The sequence below is a fragment of the Coccinella septempunctata genome, chromosome 1 (genome assembly GCF_907165205.1).
Source record: "Coccinella septempunctata chromosome 1, icCocSept1.1, whole genome shotgun sequence".
Taxonomy (NCBI): domain Eukaryota; kingdom Metazoa; phylum Arthropoda; class Insecta; order Coleoptera; family Coccinellidae; genus Coccinella; species Coccinella septempunctata.
Genome location: NC_058189.1, coordinates 17,989,739 through 18,014,238, shown reverse-complemented (window position 1 = coordinate 18,014,238; position 24,500 = coordinate 17,989,739). Strand labels below are relative to the sequence as shown.

Sequence of the window (24,500 nt, the reverse complement as noted above, 5' to 3'; positions counted from 1 at the left end):
CAGACATTAATTATTATTATTATTATTATTAAGAAATGGATCACGTCTTCAACAGTAAGGCAGGTAAATAATAAACAAATTAATTCAGATGCATAACATCCGCAGATAATTAAATCAACGAATGTTACGATCTAAATCGAACTAACAAACTACCGTCGCTCGAAGTATTACCAGAAATTTCATTTCGTCGACAAAGAGTAGATGCTGACCATGGTTTCGGTCTTATTTGACCTCGTCAGAGCAACAAAACTCATTCGTCAACGAAATGCTATGAATTGCCGGCTCCTTTTATTCCATATCAGTAGCGGGTATGATGTATAAATACATCGTACCGACATCTGACAGAGAACCGGGAACAAACCCAATTCAATTTCCTAACTCTCTGAAATTTCTGGTAATACTTCGAGCGATGGTAGTTTGTTAGTTCGATTTAGATCGTAACATTCGTTGATTTAATTATCTGCGGATGTTATGCATCTGAATTAATTTGTTATGACTTTAGCCTTGCGGCTTTCACACTCCTCTCCAGAGGAAAATTCACTTATCCCAGATATCTCAGATATCAAAAGGATTAAGCTCTGTTGGAGCCCTTTCCAGGTTTTCGGGCTCGTGATGGTGGTCGGGTCCGGGTCGCTCCTCGCCTCCCTGCTGTAGGTTGGATTCCTGCTCCACCCGCACTTCCTGTCGGAGCAGACGGTGTTCCTCTGCATTCCCCATGTACCTACTTGCGTACAGTTCTCGCCGTTCCGAGCAGTACCGCCTTCTGCATGACTCTATAGATATTTTCGTCCAACTGAAGTTTCCTCAAGTTCTCCAGTAGTTTCTTCGGTATCAGGCTTGTAGATGAAATGACAATAGGGATGGTCTTGATATCTTTCAGCTTCCACTGTCTTCTGGTCTGTTCCTCGAGATCTCTGTATTTTGAAATTTTTTCAGTGTGCCTATCTAGAAGATTGGTATTATTTGAAATTGCCACGTCGATGAATAGTGCTCTGTCCTCATCATGTTTATTATTATTATTATTATTATTAAATGTTATCTCTTGCTTATTTTCTGTATTTTGGTTAAGTGTTACAGTGTCCCTTTTCATTGACGCTGTAGCAGACCGCGTTGAGGATTTCTTCTTCTTTGCATCCTCCGTATGTAGTTTTGTTTTATTCAACATATTTGATTCTTTTATTGGATCTCCCACAGATGGTACTTACGGTACTGTTTCATTATTGACATCCACGTTTTTTTTTTACTTGTTTTATTTAGTAAGTCGATTTGGATTTTCAAAGAGGTGATTAATTCTCGCATGAACTCAATAGTTTCGTTCTTCTGTTGTAATAGTGCTCTGAGGTAGTCTAGCTCACCTGATGAAATATTCTCTTGAATTGTTAAGTCATCCTCATTTATAATAACATTTCTAACACTGTCAAACGAAACGTCAGCGGAGAGTCTGTTCCGTCCGACTGTGTATTACAACAAATTATCATGTCATCCTTGTACCATGTGATGGATTTTATATATTTAGCACATCTAGGGTGAGTCAAAGAACCACATTTCACACACTTCAACCCCTTTACAGGGATATTGTTGCATTTTTTACATGGTTTTACCGGAGCGATCTGTACAACGTCATTATCATTAGCGGCCATTTTTACCAATCGAGGATATCTTTAAGCTTTTCCATTTTCAAGATATAGTAAAAAAAAACAGCCACCTTTCAATAACAGAAATAATAACATGTAAATATTAAACAAAATAGTCGTATCAAGAAACGTTTCCCAGATTCGAGTTTTGTTGGACTATTGGAATTCAGCGACGTAAACCTATTCGGGAATAGGTCAAAAAGTCATATATGAATTTAGTGCAAAAAGGTCGAGTTTTTAGTCTTGGGGAGAGTACTATTATTTTATATACATCAAGGCTGAAAGAGGATCAATTCGGATGCATACCACCCGCTGATATTAGTACATCAACAAGTGTTACGATCTGAATTGAACTAGCCAATTTGCCATCGTCAAGGCCCCAAATGGAGGACGCCCCATCGAAGAAAAGCAGATGCTGACCATGGTTTCGGTCTCACTTGACCTCATCAGAGCAACATAGCTTTTTTCTCCGATGGATTGGTGTAGCAGGCGGAAAAATCTGCAAATCAGACGAACCACCCTCTCCTGAGGGAAACAAGTGTGGGGATTCTCACTCGCCTGAGATCGAGACCCACTAAAAACCCTTAACTGCTTCTTGAATTGGTTCCGGGCATTTGGCTACAAACCGTTCATCTCTTAGTCGGTTTTCTTCTCGCACACTACCGTGCTGGGATTTATGTGTTTATCCTCTTACGGATAACACTTTATTGGATTTTTCAATAAGTTTATGTTCTTATTTTAATCTCTTCTTAATTGATCTCTTGGTCTCCTTCGGTAAATTCGCATTCTCCTTTTGTCTTCCTCTGGGTCGTAGTCCACTAGTCTCCTGAGTTCTTGATTCGAATGGTTTTTCGCTGTTTCTAATAATTTCTCCGCTTTTCTGTTCATGAATTCGTTATGGTTTCTCCGAGGGTTTCCCATTTTAGGTCCCTATAAATCTGTCTATTCCTGATAAACCAAGGTGCATCTATTGCACATCGTAGCAGCTTGTTTTCAGTGGCCTGAATTCTTTCGATATGGCTCTTTGCCGCGAAACTCCAGGCAACTGATCCATGAGTCAGTTGAGGCCTAGCAACGGCTTTGATTATCTTCACTTATGTCTCTTTCGACATGTGGCTTCTTCTTCCTATTAGACGGTAGAGTCTATTCATCGCTGCTTTCGTTTTGTCGATTGCTTGTTTGATATGACTTTTCCCATTAACTTTTGTTAAGCGTTATTCCTGAATATTTGGCTTCATTTTTCCAGTCGATTTCTTCGCCGTCTACTTCTAGATTCGTTGTGGGTCGCAATCTTCTCTTCTGTAGTAATATTGCTTGGCTCTTTTGTTCATTGAGTTTCTTGTAGAACTCGTTCTATTACTTCTCGGTTGTTGTGTCGTCATCATATGCCTGTGTCGTCATCATATACCGTTAGCATGGTTCTTGGATTCTTCGGAATATCGTGAATGTATATATTGTACAGAAGTGGCCCAAGTACTGACCCTTGGGGTACTCCGGCCTCTATATCTCTTGTTGTGGAGCATTCTCCTTCCACTTTCACGTAAAATCTTCTATTTTTGAGATAATTCCGGATCAACTTGCATATTTTGATCGAATATCTCGCACATCTCATCTTGTATATTAATCCTTCATGCCATACTCTGTCGAAAGCTCTGGCGACGTCTAGTAAAACAAGACCTGTAGCTTGTTTATTTTGGAATCCCTCTGTTATGTACTCTGTGAGCCTTAATAATTGTTGCTCTGTTGAATGCTCTCTTCTGAATCCGAACTGTTCTGGTGGTATTAGTTTCAGATTTTCGGTTTCCTCATTTAGCCTCGTGGCGATAATTCTTTCTACTACTTTTCCTAACGCCGACGGTAGACTTATCGGTCTGTAGTTTTGTGGGAACTTCTTCTCTTTGACTGGTTTATTGAACACTATGACTTCCGCTGTTTTCCATTTTTCTGGGTAGTGCTCTGTCCTCATAATTCCATTCGCGATATTCGTTAGAGCGGCTATACCTTTTCTAGGTAATTTCGTTAACATAACATTCGTTATTTTATCGCTTCCGGGAGCTTTCCTCTTCTTCAAACTTCTAATTATTTCCCTGATTTTATTCGGCGATGTTGGTTTGTCTATTTCAGCAGTCGCTGGTTATTCATCCATTTCTTCATCATTTTCTTCAACCAGTTCTTCCGAATCTTCATTATCGTCGTTTATCCTGTAATTTATTCTCGATTCTCGTTCGATCGAGTCCGCCAGAGCATCTGCCTTATCAGTATTGGTATACTCCATTCCCCTTTCTCCGTGTAGGGGTGGAATTTTAGTTTTCTCTCCTCTCCTTTCTTTTTGCATTCTCCATGCAGAATGATCAATTATTTTCAGTTATTGATATTGTTCCATCTGCTTGTTCTTAGATCTTTCAGGGCATTTTTCAGAACTTGGCTATGGCGGTTGAGGTTCCATCTATTCAGATCATTTTTATTTATCCGATATGTTCTTCTGAGTCTTCGATTTTCTCGTATAAGATCTTTTACTCCTTCAGGCGTATCGCCATGCGGATGACTTGGTACTGCTTGGTGCTCCAGATCCTCTGGAGTGCTTATTGTTGGAATTTCTGTTATTTCCGATTTTATTAAATGGCTGTTTTTAGCCCAATTGGTATATTCTCTCATTTCCACCAGTTTCATAATTCATGAAATTCAGTCGTCTCTTCCGGTTTATTCTTGTTTCCTTTAGGGCTATAATATCAGGTTGTTTCTCTGATATTATATTTGGGCTTTCCGAGTGTTGATCCCGTTTATGTTCCACGAGATTATCTTGAGGGATTTCTTCCTAATATCCGTAAAGTCCATTAATTCAGTTTACTGAATAATGCTTTGAGTTTTTTCTCCATCACTCTTTCAAATATCAATATTATCTTGTTGAACACTTTTTCCGTGAAGATATCTAGATCATCGGCTGGTTTCTTTTTTCTGGTTGACTATTTACAGTCGGTTTCAATTGTTCCTCTTTTTTCTGCATAGGCTCAGAAGTTTCTTTCTTCTTTTCCTGTTCTGCAGGTTTGGTTATTACAGTTTCCTGAACTTTTCTTGCAGGTGTTGCTTTATTCGACGGCTTTTTCTGTTCTGTCTGTTTTTGGTCGGCTCTCTTCTTTCTGGTCACCAGCTTAAATTCGCTACATACCTTGTAGCTTGCTGGATGGCCTTCTTCACCACATAAAACGCATGTAGCGTTTCTTTTTTCACCTTTCCTGGTGAGTTCACAATCTTTGCTCCTATGGTTTCCCGAACACTTCACACATCTCCACGGAAGGAGCATTTATTTTGTGCGTGTTCGTACCTTTGGCATCTTAAGCATTGGCTTGGACTTTCTGCCTTTTTTTTTTGGTTCGACTGTAATACAAAGGTTGTAGAGTCGTTGGATGTCGAATATCTCCTTCTTTTGCGTTTTAACCAGATATAATGGTATCAGATTTTTCGTTTTGTTCGATGTCATTTTAGACACCTCAGCATCATCGATTCCCTGAAATTTCAGGTCATTTTTAATCAATTCCAGATTTGCGTCTAAAAGAAGATGCCTAATGACGGCGTAAATTTTTTTTCCTCTTCCATCAGGTATGTGAAATACTCCTTTCCAAGTTGGTCTAAGAATTTAGTTATTTTTCTGTAGTCATCTACAGTTGTGGCTATGATCTTGATTCCGTCTTTCACTACAGTAGCCCGGTTATAGCTGAATTTCTTGGTGTAGAGAGCTTTTGAGATCTCTACCCAATCTAATGAAACTGTACCCATCATCGTGATGGGAGGGATTTTATCCCTTTTAGGCACTCCAGTGTCTTCTTGACGGTCTTCTCATCAGAAGAGGAGATTTCTTTTCGCGCGCGTTTAGTTGGGGGCGCGATTGGGGCCTTCGCAACCAGCGTTGCATCATTTTTCTTTGTTTCGGGTTGTTCCCTTTAAGGGAATTATTTTTGGAACCCGCTTCCGGTTTTGTAATTGCGGTGTAAGTGGGGTATTTCGGCATATTTTTTCGGGTAATTTCCTCTCTCAAGAGGCGCATCTCACCGACCAACTGTGATACAGTTTCAGTTAGTTTGACAATTTGAGCTTTCAACTGCCCATTCTCTTCCCTGAGCTTTACAAGCTCCTCGAGTTCGCTGTCGCTGAATTCTTCAGCATCGTTCCCTTCTATATAGGAACCCCCATTATCTGAGGTTTTCGACATGGTTTTATACTCAGATTTCTCAAAATATCGAACAATTTGAAAATAAAAAAATATTCAGGAATCTTCACTGAAATAGTCTAATATAAAACTATGGTATGAAGCCAAAAGTTGTCTACGCTATGAGAAAAAATCAGGAAGAAGATACGAAAAATAAGTTCACCTGATGTTTTCTGCAGTACCAACGATCAAGACCTGGACACTGGCAGATGAACACCAACTTTGAAAATTTTAACGAATTAAAATTCCGATAACACATACACATATAGAACCTACGCAAACTTCACAGACGGAATCAAATATTTCGTAGCGTTGATAGTGGGCACTTTCACTTCGACTTTCTCTTCAACTTTCACTTTTACAGCGCTATGAATAGGTCTGCTTTTGTCAAGATCTCACTCGACAATGATGGAGAACGTTTGGTGATTTGATGGTCCCTTATTCAATACTGGCAAGCGCTACTGAGTAATATCCAGTAACACAGCGACATTATTGCGCGGTGACTGACGACGTTCACTTTCATGATACTTAAACATCAATCTACCCCCAGAATGAATTTCAAGCGGTATCAAATCACTAAAAAAATCAGTACGCTACCTCTTCTACTACTAGTTGTTCAATATTCAAGAAAAATTGATCACTATTAATCCGTTTTGCAGGATCAAGTATTGCAAACTTTCAAGGAAATTGTGAGATATCGTATGAAGTCGTTAGACTTTTACATGAATGCTATTCCTGTTTTCCCTTACGAATACTTCATGCTGGCCGTAGATCAAATTGAAATCGAGTATTACAATAGAATATATGACCTTCTCATGGGAATTAAAATGCTCCGACTGAGACGATGCTACTCCCTGATGAAGAAAATCGAAGTATTTTATTCGAAGAACAATTCAGTGAGTATAGATGGATGCACTTTTCCTCACTCTATATAGTTTTCTGTAATCAGAGTAAATAGGGAATTATATATATTCAAGACACAAGACATAACATAAAAAGTTGACCTTCATATCCTGATATTTTTTTCTAGCCTAATTCATATCTAACTGTCAAAAACAAAATTTTGCTCTTAGCCTATTTTTTGTTAATATATGCTTGTTTCTTTGAAAGAGATTTTTTTTCTGAACCTTTGTTCCATGGCCAAATAGATGACCTATATCCGGTTTCCTGTTGAACCTAATTTCATATAGGGTTTTTTACTCAAACCTGTGACCTGAGAGCATATATTCCGTATAACGACTGCAGTGTTTACTGCTGTAAACTGGCATACTACAACATACATCATCTCGCTTTCTCAAGTTTACTTCTGTTAAGCCTTTCTGTTATTCAATTTTGGTTGGTTATGGTGATGAACTAAAGGGCTACATGGTCTATGACCCATCTTCTCATACCATTACTTGAAATAGGGATATGTTTGAGAAGCTCAAACTCAAACATCTATTTAGTCAACGTTGATTTAGAAGAAGTATCAGTACCAAGTCAGGCTGCCGGTGTTGAAGAAGAACTTTAGACTGATCAGGAAGAACAGGCTTTTGATTCTACCATACCATACCATACTAAAGATTACTGTAAAGCTCAAACAATGACAAATACAGTGATGTTGTACCACAGCAGGTCCAGCAAGATATGAAGATAATTGGAGACCTCAGAGAAGGCGAAAACTCAAGGACATTTGAGATTTCCAAATTTAATATTATCAATTTCCTTATCTGGAAAACTTGATTTCTATCATTTGGATGCTATCACTTCATTTTTACTAATTCATATATTTTCATTACATATATAATGAATGAGTCTAATGAAAGTGTTGAGGCGAAGCCTATAGTCTTGCAACAACAGAAAGTTAAAAATGTTTTTTAAACAATGAGTATTCAGATTGATGAAATGACAGGTATATCTACTAACAATATATACTAATAAAAGATTTTCAAATTTCACAATTGACTATAAAAGTTTCACAGTTTTACTTCAAACTTGGAAACCTATTTGATTGTTTTCATGTTTTCACCAAGTGATTAGAGAGGAATCTATTAACAATGATTATTTTTCAGGTATTCAGTATATTCTACACTATAATTCATTTTTGTGCCATAACGTACTTCTCAGGATGCATATTATACCTGTGTTCTTGCTTATATGAGGTTTGTTCCGAAGATTCATGGTTTTTTGTAAGTATAAAAAATGTTTGAGGAAGAGATCAGTCATTTTATGATGAAGAAAATGAAATTCAAACATCAGAGAAATCTTTCAAAAGGAATTTGATAGAACTCGTCGGAAATGTAGGCATTATAATGAGCTGACTGTCTCCGTTTAGTATATAAACCCCTGCTAATCCATTCCCGCACGCAAATCCGTGTGGAAAAGAATAGCAGGCGTTTTTCTCGCACCTTTAGGGAAAGCGACTATTTGCAACTTGAAATGCGCGCGGCAAAATGGTTGAACGCGCACGCCTGTAAAAAATAAATAATAATTTTCAGTTTCTTCATAAAATTTTTCCCTAAAAATTCTATGAAGAAATGCAGAATCCTCCCAGAATAAATTTCAATCGATATCCAATAATTTTCAGGTATTTCCAAACATAGTGCTCCGATAAAATCGAAAATTGCTACTTGGCTCTAAAATAATGTTCAACGCTTTTTCAAAATTTGGGCACTATCAGTTAAATTGTTGCTGGGGATTTCTCTAACGATGCGGTTCTCACAAAATTCTGTCGGTGTAGGTATTTTCAAAATATCCGAAAAACTCAGAGGCCTTCAATTTCGAAATCATTATGAGTTAGGGTTATGAGCAAATGCGCTATTATCAGCGTAAATTTTCGTTAACACCCTAAGTTATTTATAAAAAATATAGCCACTAAAATATTAACATCACGATTGTACATGATTGTGCAAAATTGCATGGTATCCACAGAATTACAGATTACTGAAGACTTCTTATAAAATATTGCGAAAACCATTCAATGACCATTATAATAATAATAGTAATAAATCGACTTTATTTTCACTTGAAAAGTGTACACAGCCACATGAACATATGAGATATTATAAGAACCAAGCCATTCAGTTAGTCTCCATTATTGAAAGCACACAATACGTGTTTTGCTATCACCATAGCATCTTCAGGTGGGTGAAATTAAACTGAAGTATTTGATAGCGAACGAGAAGGTATATATGAACAACCATTCGATTCTACTGCTAAAAATCTAGTGGGGGTAATGATAGTTTGTAGAACATTCTCAGCAATTTCAGAGCTAACTAGGGATAATGGTTATTTCCGGAACGTTCAGAGCAATTGCAGAGCCGGTACCAAATATTTCAGTTTCCCTTCACCCTCCCGATAAGGCTATTATGATAGTGAAACAAGTGTCGTGGTTTACTACTACTTTCTTTGTGAAAATCGTATAATCCATTTTAAGTTTAATTTTTTTTTATATTTTCACTTCCGTCTTCCTTTCCCAACCATACATTTCGTCCTGACGGTGTCGATCAGTTCCATTTTAATACGATACACCCAATGCCTCAGATGAGATATTGACTCGAGACTTTTCTCAGTAATAGAAAATACGTTGGCAATAATATGGTATGGAAATAGTGTGGGGACGACAGGTATATAAATTCTCTCTAGTGGAGCGCCATGATGTTTATACAGCGAAACCCAGAGAATATACAGGGTGTATCTTTGGATCGTAGAAATATTTCAAAAAGAGATTCTTGAGGTCAAAATACACACTTTTCTCCTATACCATGTTTTCGGAATCGGCTCGTTTCAGAAGATACAGGCTGTTAAAAACCATAAAAAAATGTTATTTTCAGTTTTTTAAGTTCACACAAACGGTTTTATTGAATGAGATGAATTTCGAAATATAGTTTTTCATCTATTTGATAAATCTTTTTCGAACACTCACGTCTTCCAATTTTCTCATCAGGATCATTACGTACCATAAAAATACCAAAAATTCAAAGAACTATTGAAACTAAATTGAATACTTGAGCGCTTTGTAAAATAAAAGTATTGTTCATATTTTATCGTGTAATTCGCCGTTTTCGAGTATCTGTGAAGTTTGAAAAATTGCGTACTTTGGCTGAATACAACTCTCTTTGAAAGATCCACAGATGTGTGGTGTCACATATGCACCTAGATATTCTGAAGGATATTTTGTTTTTCCAGGTGTGACATAGCTCATTACGAAAACTTGAAATGGCTATAACTTTTTACCAGTATAAAGGATGAAAGTGTTTCTTTTGACCTCAAGAATCTACTGTCAAAATATTTGTACGAGTTAAAGACTCACCTTGTATACAAGGAAAATAAATTTCAGCGGAATATAATTTTTTTACTCCATGAAATAGAGTCTAGAAGATAATTGTTGTTTCTTTTAATTCATTTTCATCATTGTAATTTCGTGATGATTTATGTCGAAATAAGCACAGAAATAATAGATAGAGAAAGTAAGGAATATAGTACGAAGTTTGATACAAGCGAAAAGATATTTTCACGATAAAAAAATTGTCTCATATTCCAACAAAAACTAATGCAGATACGAAAAAATACTTGTAATTTAATAATTACGATTTTCAATTCACTATGAATTCGTTTTTTTTTCTGTGGCATAAAAAATAATGGAGTAGTGAACGTAGATAAAGTTTAAATTTTTGAAAACTATAAAATTTCCCCATAAAATAGGTTTAGGGGCTCTGTAGTGTATAGCTCGAAATTCTCATAATTATTGATCTCGTTTTATTTTGGACGTCAAAAATGTGGAGTCAGTAAACAATACCAAAACATTTAGATTATAGATTATAGATTTTCTCTTCAAAGCTTTCCCCCCCAGTAAGTATGTTTTCCGATATTTTTTATATTCTGTTCTTTTTGAAAAGACGAATTCTCAAGATGGCAACGATTTTTATAAGGAATTTGATACAAAAGTATACTTTGATATTACTGCATGTTCCTACATTTTCTTATTCTACAGTCTGACGGTACCTCTCTATTTACATTTTATTGTGTTTTTAACAGTGGCAAATAACGAATTGAGTTTCGAAATGAAATTTCAGCGAATCATGTTGAGGGCTGTTGAGAATAAAGAAGAGGAACCTTGTTATTTGCACCCGTTTGCAACTTCTATGTATTTATCGGTCAACATATGGATGCATTTGGGACTTGGTGATATCAAAGCAGTTCTACCTGGAGACTTGTATATTTTTGTCATATACATGGTGGTTGGACTATTGCTTTTGACTTACCTTATGTCTTCGCTCGCAGCAACTATGTATATTATAAATGCAAATTCAGAGTTGTTCCAACACGAAGTTTTCTCCTTTCAAAGGTAATTGGTCCGTTTATTCAATATTTCTTATTCAATCCATTTTAAAGCATTCTTCAAATAATGAACGAAATAACACTTTCTGGACTGATCTTTGGCATTATCTTTTTGAAAAGTACTCATATTGTAAAACATCAGACGAAAATATGTTACACTATTCGATAACTTGGCAGAAAAGATACCTCTGATAGATGGAATCTTTCGAGACTTTAGTTGCCCATCCAGATGATGGGCATCAGCAAGCTTGTTCAGATTTTAGACAACTAGCAAAGAAGAATCTGTTCCAGACACTCAGATCTGCTGGCTAATTTCGTTTTGTGTTTTCTGCTTTACTTGATTTTTTTTAGCAGGTCAGTAAAATGGCCCTGCAGTTTTATGTTAAATTGGTTACATTCATCCCTGATAATTTATCCCACATAAAGGACACTTGAGTCTGTTTCATTCCAAAAACACCAAGGTGTGTTCTTAGGGTTTTTGGTCGACTTCTCCGGATTATTGAGATGTTAGAGAAGGTTCACACAACGTTACTAACAACTTATACCAATACCACCATTTTTTTTTCTATGGCAATTAAAAGAGCGAGTAGGGAGTCACTAATTTCATTGACACGAAGGACTAAAGAATTTAAGAAAATAGCTCGTGGTGCAGTGAAATATCTGGGAGTGAGAAAAACTGTTTCCACTAATGAACAAGATACCGAGCTCGTGAGCCATATGAAGGGCATTGAGCTTAGAATGTATGGATCAATAAGAAGAGAAATATTGTACTTTATTTTGTTATTTCAGAAAATGTTGAATATTTCAATGGATCTCAAATTAGCTTTTTTCGGTGGTGCATCGAAACCACCACTTAGATACATGTTCGTTTCAAATTTTTGTGATATTACACCTTATATGTTGATTTTCAGTCGCTTATTCACTTGATAATTCATAATGTTTTATGCCCAAGAAAATTATTTCACAATCTTCACAGATATTTGTTTCACATACTTCATTCTTGAAACTATGGGAGCTAATTGAAAAAATGGGGTCAAGATGATCCCTGGGATCATCTTAACCATACCACATCTCTTAAACACCAGGGTGTATAAGATGATCCTTTCGTAACGTTCTGGAAAATTGAAAATATTTCAAAAAACCTTTTGTGACCTACTATTTCGAGTAGAACAATAGAAAGATGGATATTTCTAAGAGAACAACACGTTTTTATTTTTGTGCTACCCGAAGAAACTGAAGAATTACGTAAATTATTGCTTAAGGGGATCATCTTGGGTACCTTTCCCCTAACACTATTCACGCGCGGACAAACGCGAAAAAAGAATGGTTTTATAGACTTATTTGAATGAATATTATTCGAAAAGGATGAAAATTTATATTCGCAATGAAATTTCCCATTAATGACCCCTTTTACTGCTATGATTTCTTATTGATGCATAATTGTCATGAAAACAATTCGTATGAAGAAGCAGATTGCTTTAGTTTTAAAATAATACCCTTTTTTTCATATTCAAAATAGGTTTTTGGAACACTACAAAGTTCCTATAGAGCTCAGACAAGAAGTCAAAAGATTTTTCGCCCTACGATGGTCGTATGACAGAGCTATCGGAAAAATACAGTTCAAGAAAATGGCACCTAGCTATCTCCAGATGGTCGTGTTCAAGACAAATCTGATGAAATTATTGACTGGTGTACCTTTGTTTCAAATAATTGATGTGGATTTCTTGGTGGTAAGAATTCATGATCATTCGAAATTAGCAAATCTGAACTGATATTTTGATATTTACATTTTAAACGAAAACATGTAGAGAACATACTTGTGTGTGCCTACACGGATAAACTGAAAAATCTTATGGAGCGTGGTATGGAGCTCATTGTAGTAGGTATCATGTATTCAAAATGTTTTTCGTTTTCTTTACTTAATTAAAACGTCCGATTGATTGACTATTTATTCACACTATTACTAACACTAACTAACTATGTCACTACTATTTATTTCCACTCGCCGCTTGCATTGTGAACTGCAATCTCTGTCCTGCTCCCCCGATGGGCTCATATAGGCTACGGCTAAAGGGGACTTCTTTGAACCCTTTGACGTTCACCATATTGTTTGTGAATAGAAAAGAATAACCTTATTTTTGGTGAAACTTTATTTGGAGACTGCAAAGACAACTTACGCTCGACCGGTTTCGGTGAATCAAATCACCATCCTCAGGAGTCAAGTAATCAAGTAATTTGAGTTTGAGTTAAGTGTTTTTTAATAATTCATACGATTTGTCCGACGTCAGTGAGAACCGATGGTTTTTCTGCTTGCTTGAAAAGTCATAACAGGGCTGCTGCAGCGTAAGTTCTTTACTCCCTATTTTCTCGAAAATCTTTCATCTTGAATCTTGAATCTTTCGTTGCAGTCGTCCTGTTACTTGACACCTGAGAATGGTGATTTGATTCACTTCGTCTTCGCAGTCTCCAAGTAAAGTTAAATTTTCTTTTCCTCCTCCATCTGGTATGTGAAGTACTCCTTTCCAAGTTGGTCGAAGAATTTAGTTATTTTTCTGTAGTCATCTACAGTTGTGGCTATAATCTTGATTCCGTCTTTCACTACGGTAGCCCGGTTATAACTGAACTTCTTGGTATAGAGAGCTTTTGAGATCTCTACCCAATCTGATGTACCTATCATCGTGATGGGTGGGATTTTATCCCTTTTAGGCACTCCCGTTGTCTTCTTGACGGTCTCCTCATCAGAAGAGGAGCTTTCTTTTCACGCGCGTTTAGTTGGGGGCGCGTTTGGGGCCTTCGCAACCAGCGTTGCATCATTTTTCTTTGGGTTGTGAAACAATTCCTTTAAGGAAATTTATTTTTGGAACCCGCTACCGGTTTTGTGATTGCGGCTTAAGTGGGGGATTTCGGCATGTTATTTTCTGGGTCATTTCCTGTCTCAAGAGGCGCATCTCACCGACCAACTGTGAAACAGTTTCAGTCAGTTCAACAATTTGAGCTTTCAACTGCCCATTTTCTTCTCTGAGCTTCACAAGCTCCTCGGGTTCGCCCTCGCTGAACTCTTCAGCATCGGTCGCTTCCATTTAGGAACCCTCATTATCTGAGATTTCCGACATGGTTTTATACTCAGATTTCTTAAAATATCCAACAATTAAAAAAAAAATAAAATATTCAGGAATCTTCACTGAAATAGTCTAGTATAACTATGATATAAAGCCAAAAGTTTTCTACGCTATGAGAAAAATCAGGAAACAGATACGAAAAATAAGCTCACTTGATGTTTTCTGCAGAACCAACGATCAAGACCTGGACTCCGGCAGATGAACACCAACTTTGAAAATTTTAACGAATTAAAATTCCGAAAACACATAGACGTATAGAACCTACACAAACTTCACAGACGGAATCAAAAATTCCGTAGCTTCGATAGAGTACACTTTCACTTCGACTTTCTCTTCCACTTTCACTTTTACAGCACTATGAAATACGTCTGCTCTGGTCAAGCTCTCACTCGACACGTTCTGTGCTGTCCTGCTCTTTTTGGGCTTATATAGGCACTGGCAACTTTCTTGCGGCTTTTCGCACTTTCTAGAAGGTCGCGACAGCACATAAGCCATAGATTAAATGAACAGAGAAGTTTTAAGTTAATCTATTGTATAAGCATAATATAACATGAATATCCACCTATAACCACAAAAAATATTTCAATGTTTACATATCGTTTTTTCTCTAACAGGATATAATTTTGTCATCGAATGTCACTATTTTGCCAGAGGGTGCAACGGTTTGTTATGCCGGTGATGTAGACAGGGAAATGTTTATTCTTCAGAAAGGTTGCTGTGCCGTTTATGACTTCAGAGGCATATTCGTCAAGAATATAAAGGCTGGAGACTATTTTGGTGATGTAGAAATGTTGTTCAATATGAGTAAATGTAACACTGTTCGAACAACTACTAATTGCAAATTGGCGCTGGTGACTTTCAGGTTAGTCAGAAAAAATACGACCCCCATTATTTAAATTATGTAGATTTTTAATAGCCCTATAACTTTTATGCGAGACATTTTTCAATGCTCCTATATATTTTGAAATAATTGACCGTTATGGTAATTTTCCTATTAATTTTTCTTATCGTCCCATGGGTGGATAAAACCGAATTAAATGCAGAACTATTATGGAGTACAATATTCCTATGAAAATGGGCAAGTTTCCTAAAATTCCAAAATCAAATTCAAGATTATTTATGGAAACCCTGTTCCATTAGTTATCCATCGCGTAAGAGATTCGTTTCAAAATTCTGAAATTCCAGAAATACACCCTTTGAAACATTTGAATATGTAGAAGCTTGTGACGTAGAATGCCTTTATTTAATTCTAGTAATTTCTGTTAATTCGACAACAGTGGAACCGATCAGGAAGATATAGAATTCTATATCCACAGATTTCAAATTTTTTTTTTCTGTAATCTGTATCTAAACCTTCTCAAAACGGATGACATTTTGTAACATTGTTTGTTTTTCTTGTCAAATGTGATATTTAATCATAGACATAGAGACATGGACTGAGCAATACCAGTATGAAATTGGCTATTTTATAGAAAGAGAGAAATGATCGTCGGGCCATTACCTGTCTCTTTTGTGTCTACATAGAGGTGAATGCGAACAAATCAAAATTATCCATGTCTCTAAGTCTGTGTAGTTATTAAGTCTATGGTGATCAGAAAACTTTCATGACCATTATTGGCTCGAATGCTCATAAGAGAGCACTTTTTAAATCAGAATTTTCGTAAGTGCATACAGAGAAAATGCAATATGGTAAAATTCGAAAAACATGTATTTATTTTAATGACATATATTTTGAAATTTAGGAAAACAGCCCATTCCAGAATATGCAGACTTTGGTATAAAAAATGAGCGCCATGAGCGGACAGAATAAAACATAGAATTCCCTCTGTACTACCAACCATTGAAACCATTGAAAAAACGCGATCATTCCTCTCAAAATAAAGTCAGGGGAGACTGGGGCTAGTTGACACATTTTCGAAATAAATGAAAGTTTTACACTCATTCTCGAAACTAATACATTTTCACTTCACTTATAAATACAGCACATTCGCAAATCGTAGGAATGTATTCAAATCATTTTAGAATATCAATTGACAATAAGCTGTCAATTTATAAAAAGCGCTACCTACAGAGGAAAAAACAATAATAATCATATTCTCTAGATTAAAAAAAACAAAATCTAATCAGTACATACGCCATATTCTTAGACATCTTGGGAGCGATACAATTTAGCCAGAATGATGAAACATTATGAAACTTGTTATTTAGAGATATTTATTATATTTAAAAGAATTATTCGGAATCACTATGGACTTTTCGCAGATATAAAATAGTTTTGCTTCACTGCATTGCTCATGGGTGCACATTCTGTTCATGATTTTTTTTCTTGGTGCTTGTTTCGGAAATGGCCTTCGGAGCTGTATGTTTTCCTTTTGTAATTACGCATTTATGAAAACAAATACAGAACGTAATATTATATCTAGTCTCCGTCGATCTGCCTTGAAAGAGATTTTTTTCGTTCGAATCCACTTTGGTGAAAACAGCTAGCATTTTAGTAAATCATCGACTCATTCGAAGAAATAAAAAAAAGGAACGTTATGCCGTAAACCAATATTGGAAGGAATTACAGAACCCAGCTAGTCACTGATACGATAAGCCTTAAATACTCAAGCAGGTTATTTCCCTATATTGTATTGATGCATATTTCAACGGCACATCTAGCGAACTTCTCTTTCTACTTATTATGTTCATGTTATGATTATGAATACGTAGGTATTCAAAGAATGAGGTTTTTTATTTTTCTCCTACTAATCGTAGAACTTTTTCAGAGCGTTAATGTCTGCAATGAGCATGTTTCCTGGAGAAATGGCAATTGTCAATAGAGTTATAAATAATAAAGAGTTCCTAAAACTTGCTGAAGCTATAGAACTCAAAAAAATGATTACTTTCATGGAAAAAGTTGAGGTAAAAATTGTCAAGAAACGTAAGGGATTTTTCATCTACCTACAAAAGCTAGAGTAAGTAATATTGTGTTGAATGTTGTTTAGTACCACTTCCATTTTATATCAGTAATCAAGGAATTTGGGGCCTCAACAAATTATATCCTTTGACCCGCCCTTGATTGAACCTTCTGCTGCATTTCCTCGCTCTAAAATCGAACCTTAAGAAAGATTGATCAAGTGCCGAAGAAATATCATTCAGTATAGCTGATCGGTCGGAATCAATGATAATAATTCGTTTCATTGTTCTACTCCCATTTCTTGGGTCGTATATGATATCCATCCAGGTAAATACATAATACTCATACACCATTCACTTTTATAAAAGCATGCACTCGACAGTTGGCCATGAAATAATATTCTTCAGTTTTGGTAACTAGAACGGAGTAAGGTTGGCACTCTTGAAATGTCGTTAATGTCATAATACCGTTGCCATTTTGTATCATTGTTTGTTTTTCTTGTCAAATGTGGTCACACAACCTGATATTTATTTATTACATCTATGTTGATCAGAAAACTTTCATGACCATTATTAACGGAATTCAATGAAAGTTCTGTTGTGTTTTTATTTGAGTTTTATATTTCAGGTACTTTTTTGGATCAGAGTTTTTTTTCAAATTCTAATTCCAATCTCGTTGAATATATTTGTTTTTTATTTCGTAGAACTTCCTTCATCTTTGCTGCAAACTGTTACAAGAAATCTGGGGGCAAAGAGAAATATTGGGACCCATTCAGGAAAATGGGAAAGTGGCAAGTTCTTGGTGTATTCTTGATGCCGATCACAATTCATCCTGACGCCTGGATTCTGAAACTATGGTTGATGGTAAGGATGGTACTCCTCGTGGCAATGGGAATGTGTTTTCCATTGGCTCTTGGTTTACCTCCAGCGGGAGTTGTTGAGTATGCTATCATCGGAATGGCAGAATATTCCGCTTATATAGAACTCTATCTTTTTCTCCACATTGCTTATTACAACCACAATGGTCTATTGGTAACTCATCCAAAGCTGACAGCAAGGTGAGTTGTTTGATACTCAGATATTTGTCGAGTTTCGTAGTCTATGTGTTCAGTCAACAATTATTGAAAATAGTAGGCAATATAAATAAATATCAAATCCGCAACGTTGAAGAATCCAAACATGAGATAATTCATATCTTTGTTAGAGACGAATCTTCTGTCATATGAAAATTTTAATCTGTATGCTTCGTTTTCGAAATGTATTCGTTTTCGTGAATTTCATACAAAAAGGTATAGCAGTGGAGTTACAATAGGACACCGGAGGTACTCGGGACACTTCGGTATTGCCACATGCCACGTCACAGTAGGTACAGCGCACTGGCGTACACATCTGAGCAAAACAGCCGAATGAGCACATCGCGTCGAATGAGCATTCAGATGTGGACGGACAAAGCACACCGTATCGTACGCGCTCATGTTGCGCGGAGCCGATCCGCAATTTATCGGTCCATCAGAGAAAATTCGAAAATTCTGTTCATGAATTCCGTTATGGTTTCCCATTTTAGGTCCCTATAAAGCTGTCTATTCCTGACAAACCAAGGTGCATCTATTGCATATCGTAGCAGCTTGTTTTCAATGGCCTGAATTCTTTTGATGTGGCTCTTTGCCGCGAAACCCCAGGCAACTGGTTCATAAGTTGAGGCCTAGCAACGGCTTTGATTATCTTCAATTTTGTCTCTTTCGACATGTGGCTTCTTCTTCCTATTAGAGGGTAGAGTCTATTCATCGCGGCTTTCGTTTTGTCGATTGCTTGTTTGATATGACTTTTCCAAGTAAGTCCTTTGTCAAGCGTTATTCCTGAATATTTGGCTTCATTTTTCCAGTCGATTTCTTCGCCGTCAACTTCTAGATTCGTTGTGGGTCGCAGTCTTCTTTTCTGTACTAATATTGCTTGGCTCTTTTGTCCATTGAGCTTGATTTTCCACTTTATGCACCAGTCATTTGTTTCGTCAATCGTTTCTTGTAGAACTCGTTCTATTACTTCTGGGTTGCCGTGTCGAGTTGCTATGCCTGTATCGTCAGCATATAACGATGCAGATTTTCGGGTTTGTCCCTTCCGACATGTTGTTTATCTCCTCTTCCAATAAATTGTCTGGTGGTCGCTTATATGCCGAGGTAATTTTGACTCTTTGACGATTTAATTCGGCAACAATCGTCACTGTTTTTGTTTCTCCTTTTGTTTCGTCGGATCTACTTTTGAAGTAGTGTTTTAGATCTGTTCTCACCAATATTGCTACTCCTCCGGTGTTTGTAATTCTGTCACATCTATACGTTTCATAATTCATGAAATTCAGTCGTCTGTTCCGGTTTATTCTTGTTTTCTGTAGGGCTATAATATTAGGTTGTCTCTCTGATATTATTTCTTCTATCTCGGCTTTTCGAGTGTTGATCCCGTATATGTTCCACGAGATTATCTTGAGGGATTTCTTCCTAATATCCGTAAGGTCCATTAATTCAGTTTACTAAATAATGCTTGGACTTTTTTCTTCATTGCCCTCTCAATTTTCAACATTATCTTGTTGAAAATTTTTTCCGTGAAGATATCTAAGTCATCGGCTGATTCAGATATCTTTTTCTTCTCCTGTTGACTGTTCACAGCCTGTTTCATTGGAAGCTTCTTCCGTTCTTCTCTTTTCTGAACTGGTTTTGGAGTCTCCCTCTTCTTTTCCTGTTCTGTAGGTTTGGCCTTCGCTACTTCTTGAATTTTTTGATCAGTAGTTGTTGTTTTGGTTACTTTCTTTTTCTGTTCAGCTGGTTTTCGGAAATTCTTCTTTCTTGTCACCAGCCTGAACGCGCTAGCTCCTTCGTAGCTAGCTGGATGGCCCTCTTCTCCACATAAAACGCATGTGGCATTTCTCTCTTCACCTTTTCTGGTGAGTGTGCAGTCATTGCTGCTATGGCTTCCTGAGCACTTCACGCATCTCCACGGGAAGGAGCATTTGTTTTGTGCATGTCCGTACCTTTGGCACCTAAAGCACTGGCTTGGAATTTCAGGCCTCTTTTTGTGTTCAACCACAATACAGAGTTTGAAGAGTCGCTTCATTTCGAAGATTTCCTTTTTCTGGGTTTTAACCAGGTAGAGAGGTATGGGTTTCGTCATCTTGTACGATGTCATTCTGGACACCTCAGCGTCTGATATTCCCTGGAATATCAGGTCGTCCTTAATCAACGCAAGATCAGAGTCGATTGGTAAATGCCTGATGACGGCATATATCTTCTTCTCCTCCTCCATTTGGTAGGTAAAAATTCTTTACCAAGCTGCTCGAAGAATTTTGTGATTTTTCTAAAATCCTCTACGGTTGACGCGATGATTTTTATACCGTCTTTAACTACGCTTGCGCGGCTATAATTGAATTTCTTGGAGTAGAGTGCTTTAGAAATCTCTACCCAATCATCATCGTGATGAGTGGGATTCTGTCTTTTCTAGGCACTTCAGGTGCTTTTTTGGTATTTTCCTCGTCTGACGAGGAGCTGTCTTTACGCGCGCGTTTCGATGGGGGCGCATTTCGAGGTTTAGCAATCAGCGTTGCTTGATTCCTCTTAATGTCAGAAGTGACATTATTTCTCGCTGCCGAACTCGCAATTTCGGCAAATGTACGGGGTTTCGGCGCTGAAAGCTTATATATTTCTTCTTTCGCTAGGCGGAGTTCATTAATCAATTGGCGGACTGTTTCATTCAGTTTCGCGATTTGAGTTTTCATTTGCTCGTTATCTTCTCGTAAAGTAGTCTGTCCTTCAGACTCATTCTCGCTGAAGTCATCGACTTCTTCGGAAGCTTCCTTGTAGGAACCCTCATTATCTGAGGTCTCCGACATGGCTTAACGTTTTCAGTATTTTTTTTTTACAAAAGTGGTAAATATCAATGAGAGAGAAAAGAACAAAATCGCCAATTATTTTATAGAAAAAGTCTCACCTGATGTGATTTGCACAACCAACGATCGATTTGATCTGGACTGAATACAATTCAACACAACAAAACTCATTCACAAAACTCGTGTAATCGAAAAATCACTCAACACGTCTACTCGCTTCGACGTCTCGCTCTCGACTGTGCACAGATATGATTGCAACGAGGTTAATAGAAATAGAGACTTAAAAACTGCTTTAGCCAATCATCATTTTCAGAACCACCATAAGTTTGATTTCGACAGTGTCAATATTTTGGATTTTGAGGACAACTGGTTGACGCGCAATATTAGCGAAATTATATTTATAAGGCTGAACGAGACAGTTATTAATAGAGAGGACACTCAGAATTTGAGTTCCATATATGAGAACGTTTTGGAAATTTTCAAAACCAGAAAACGATAAGAGTATCGGTCTGTGTATGTTCATTTGAATTATGTCTCTTTCAGTTGTCAAATTTAATTCGACGGTTGAAGTGATGTCCAACGCACTACAAGAAAATAATTTTTTCAATGTATCACTGTCTGCTATCTCTTCTTGTACCATCTTTCTTTTGAAAGCATAATTTGGCTTTGGTAAGTCTCAGTGCGGATCGTGACTCTGCAAATTTCTATTTTATTATATTTATGTTGATTTGTTTTCTTTTGTGTGTGTTGTCGTTTTTCGTTTTTATTCACGATAATATGTATTGTACATATAAAATATATGTTGCGAAACGTTGGCATTAGCTAAGATTTGCTGATTTTTTTTCACCTACCTAGTTCCCATTGACGTACACTTAGATCATGTTGAGAGGAAGTGAGCTTTCAAGTTTTAATTCTTAATAAGAAAAACAAAGATTTCCATTATTTCCGAAATCTAAAAGCTTTCATTTGCAGGCACTACTTAACACATGGGTTCGTCATGGATCTGACTGCTTCTCTCCCATACTATGCCATTATGCCATGGCTCACATATAGCCAAGATAATCTAGATCCGACAATTGCACATTTGGTCTCTCATAAAACATATTGTCTGTGGCGAACCCTGTCTCTTCTGCAGTATCATCGATTTATCGGTTTCATCTCCTATCTGCAGTCAGACGTCCTCACGAGGAAAAATTTCTATAGTTTCCTGATTATACTGCCACTGGTGCTTCTCACATTACTCATAGGAACCACCGTAATCATCAAGGAATGTCGATATACATTCTTCACACAGGAAATAGAGGAATGTAAGTAAAATTCTTTGTTGATTCACATTCAACATATTGTACGTTAGGGTGTTGTGGAAATGAATGAAACATTTGTCAACTGGTTGGTATTGGTAATCATAGATTAACTAAAGAGTATAGATGAGACACTCTTGTATCTGGCACATCTGTTGGGATGGTACATTGAACACGAAATGTTTTTCTGAAATTGATGGTTAGATGTCGCTGCATTCGAGGCAAGCAGATCGTTACCATAGATTAAATGAACAGAGAATAGATAGCCCTTCCGAAACACAAGCTTAAGCGCCATTTTTTTACGGTACAGGTATTATTTGAAAAAAAATAAATTGGAAAGGATTCTGTAGTGCACATTTCAAATTTTCTCCTAGTAATCCAGACAAACATCTGAAAAATTTCCAAAGGAAAATCAGAAAATAATTGGCATTAGCTGTTGGTTGCGAAATTATATTCACTGAAAAATGAGAGCTAATAGAAATCTTCCACGATATATCTCTGAGCACACCTCTGTCTCTTCACTCGATGATATTAAATCGAATCCTTTTCATTGCCACTATTTCAAATAAATCTCGAAATGAATTTCCACTAATTTTATTGAAGTTTGAAATTAGATTATGGGAAAGTTCTTCTCGTAACGTGATTTTTCGAATTTTTTCTGCAGCTTTGCCTCCAATATTCAATTGGAATTGGGGAATTAGAATGAGGCTACCACAAAATTCAATATTTGCTCAACTAAGCCTGAAAAATTAGGCAAAACGGGAATTAGTCGAGTCGAACATTGAACATTGAGACTCGGTAATATATCACGATCATTCACGAGTGATTACGATCCTAACCATCAATTTTAGAATTATGTTTCGTGTTTAGTGTACTATCCCAGCAGATGGCACTGGATACAGGAGTGATTTACAGTGAATTTATATCCCGTATATGGTATATGAAGTCAGAAGTCACTGTAGAGTGATTTTTCTATATTTTAAAGTTAATCTATGATCGTAACCACTCGTAAATGATCATGATCTACTGAGTTCGACACGAATAATGCCCGTTTCACCTTACTTTTCAGACAACTTACTGAGCTGACTATTTTTAGGAATCGCCTTATTCGTTATTCGTTTGCACCAACCCCAATTCCAATTAGCTTAGCTTAGTTTCGAATATTGGCGGTAAATCTGAAGAAAACTTCAAAAGATCACAGTATGATGAAATCGTTTCCATAGAAACATAATCTAACTTAAAACTTCAATAAAATCATTCCAAAACTAGAGAATTAATTTCAAGTCTTATGTCACATAGTGGCAATGAAATGGATTCGATTTAATATGATCGAGTGAAGAGGCAGAGAAGTGCTCAGAGAATCCTCTTCAATTTATCGTTTTTTGTTTCAAATCAATACCTGTACCGTAAGAATAAATGGCGCTGAGGCTTGTTTCTCGAGTGAGCTATCTATTCTCTGTTCAATTAATCTATACTGATAATGAGACCAATGAAATAAAATCGGGGTGGAAAGTGCTCCGGAAATGAAGGAAGAGCCAATACAATGTCGAATATTTTAGTATACCAGTAGTAATAGCGTAGGATCCGTGATATTCCATTTTTTCTATATTGTATAGTATACTAAGTATACTAGTATACAATGAGTTTCCGAATTGAAGGTTCTATTTTGATTTTTGTGCGATATAATCGAATTCTTTCGTAAAGCAGAGACAGGTTTCACAATAATAATAATAATAATAATAATAAGGATGAATTCAGATGCATACCACCCGACGATATGAATATCAACAAGTGTTATGATCTGAATTGAACTAGCCAATTTGCCATCGTCAAGGCCCCAAATGGAGTACGCTCCACTGAAGAAAAGCAGATGCTGACCATGGTTTCGGCCTCATTTGGCCTCATCAGAGCAACATAGCATTTTTCTACGGTGGAGAACGTTTGGAATTGATGGAACTTTATTCAATATTGGCATGTTCTACTGGGTACTATACATTTACCCAGAGCGCCACCCAATATGAAACGGAGTCCGATTCAATGCCCTCCAGATAGAAACCAAGACGAAGACAATAGCATATGTCCCATATTTTCCCTAATTCAGTACGCCGATTCGCTTTGCGAACAACAGACGTATGACGTCATACGTGGCGCTCT

At 36.8% G+C, this 24,500-nt stretch overlaps 1 protein-coding gene across 1 annotated transcript in view; it reads left to right on the top strand.

Annotated features, from left to right (window-relative positions):
• Nucleotides 1-24,500, top strand: part of LOC123322840 — a 160,050-nt gene that overhangs the window by 106,459 nt on the left and 29,091 nt on the right. The window contains exons 8-15 of the mRNA XM_044910885.1: nt 6,498-6,734; nt 7,890-8,006; nt 10,893-11,164; nt 12,677-12,887; nt 14,891-15,138; nt 17,045-17,233; nt 17,879-18,232; nt 22,018-22,352. Of these exons, the coding sequence (XP_044766820.1) occupies nt 6,498-6,734; nt 7,890-8,006; nt 10,893-11,164; nt 12,677-12,887; nt 14,891-15,138; nt 17,045-17,233; nt 17,879-18,232; nt 22,018-22,352 (1,963 nt within the window). The remainder of the gene's footprint in view (nt 1-6,497; nt 6,735-7,889; nt 8,007-10,892; nt 11,165-12,676; nt 12,888-14,890; nt 15,139-17,044; nt 17,234-17,878; nt 18,233-22,017; nt 22,353-24,500) is intronic.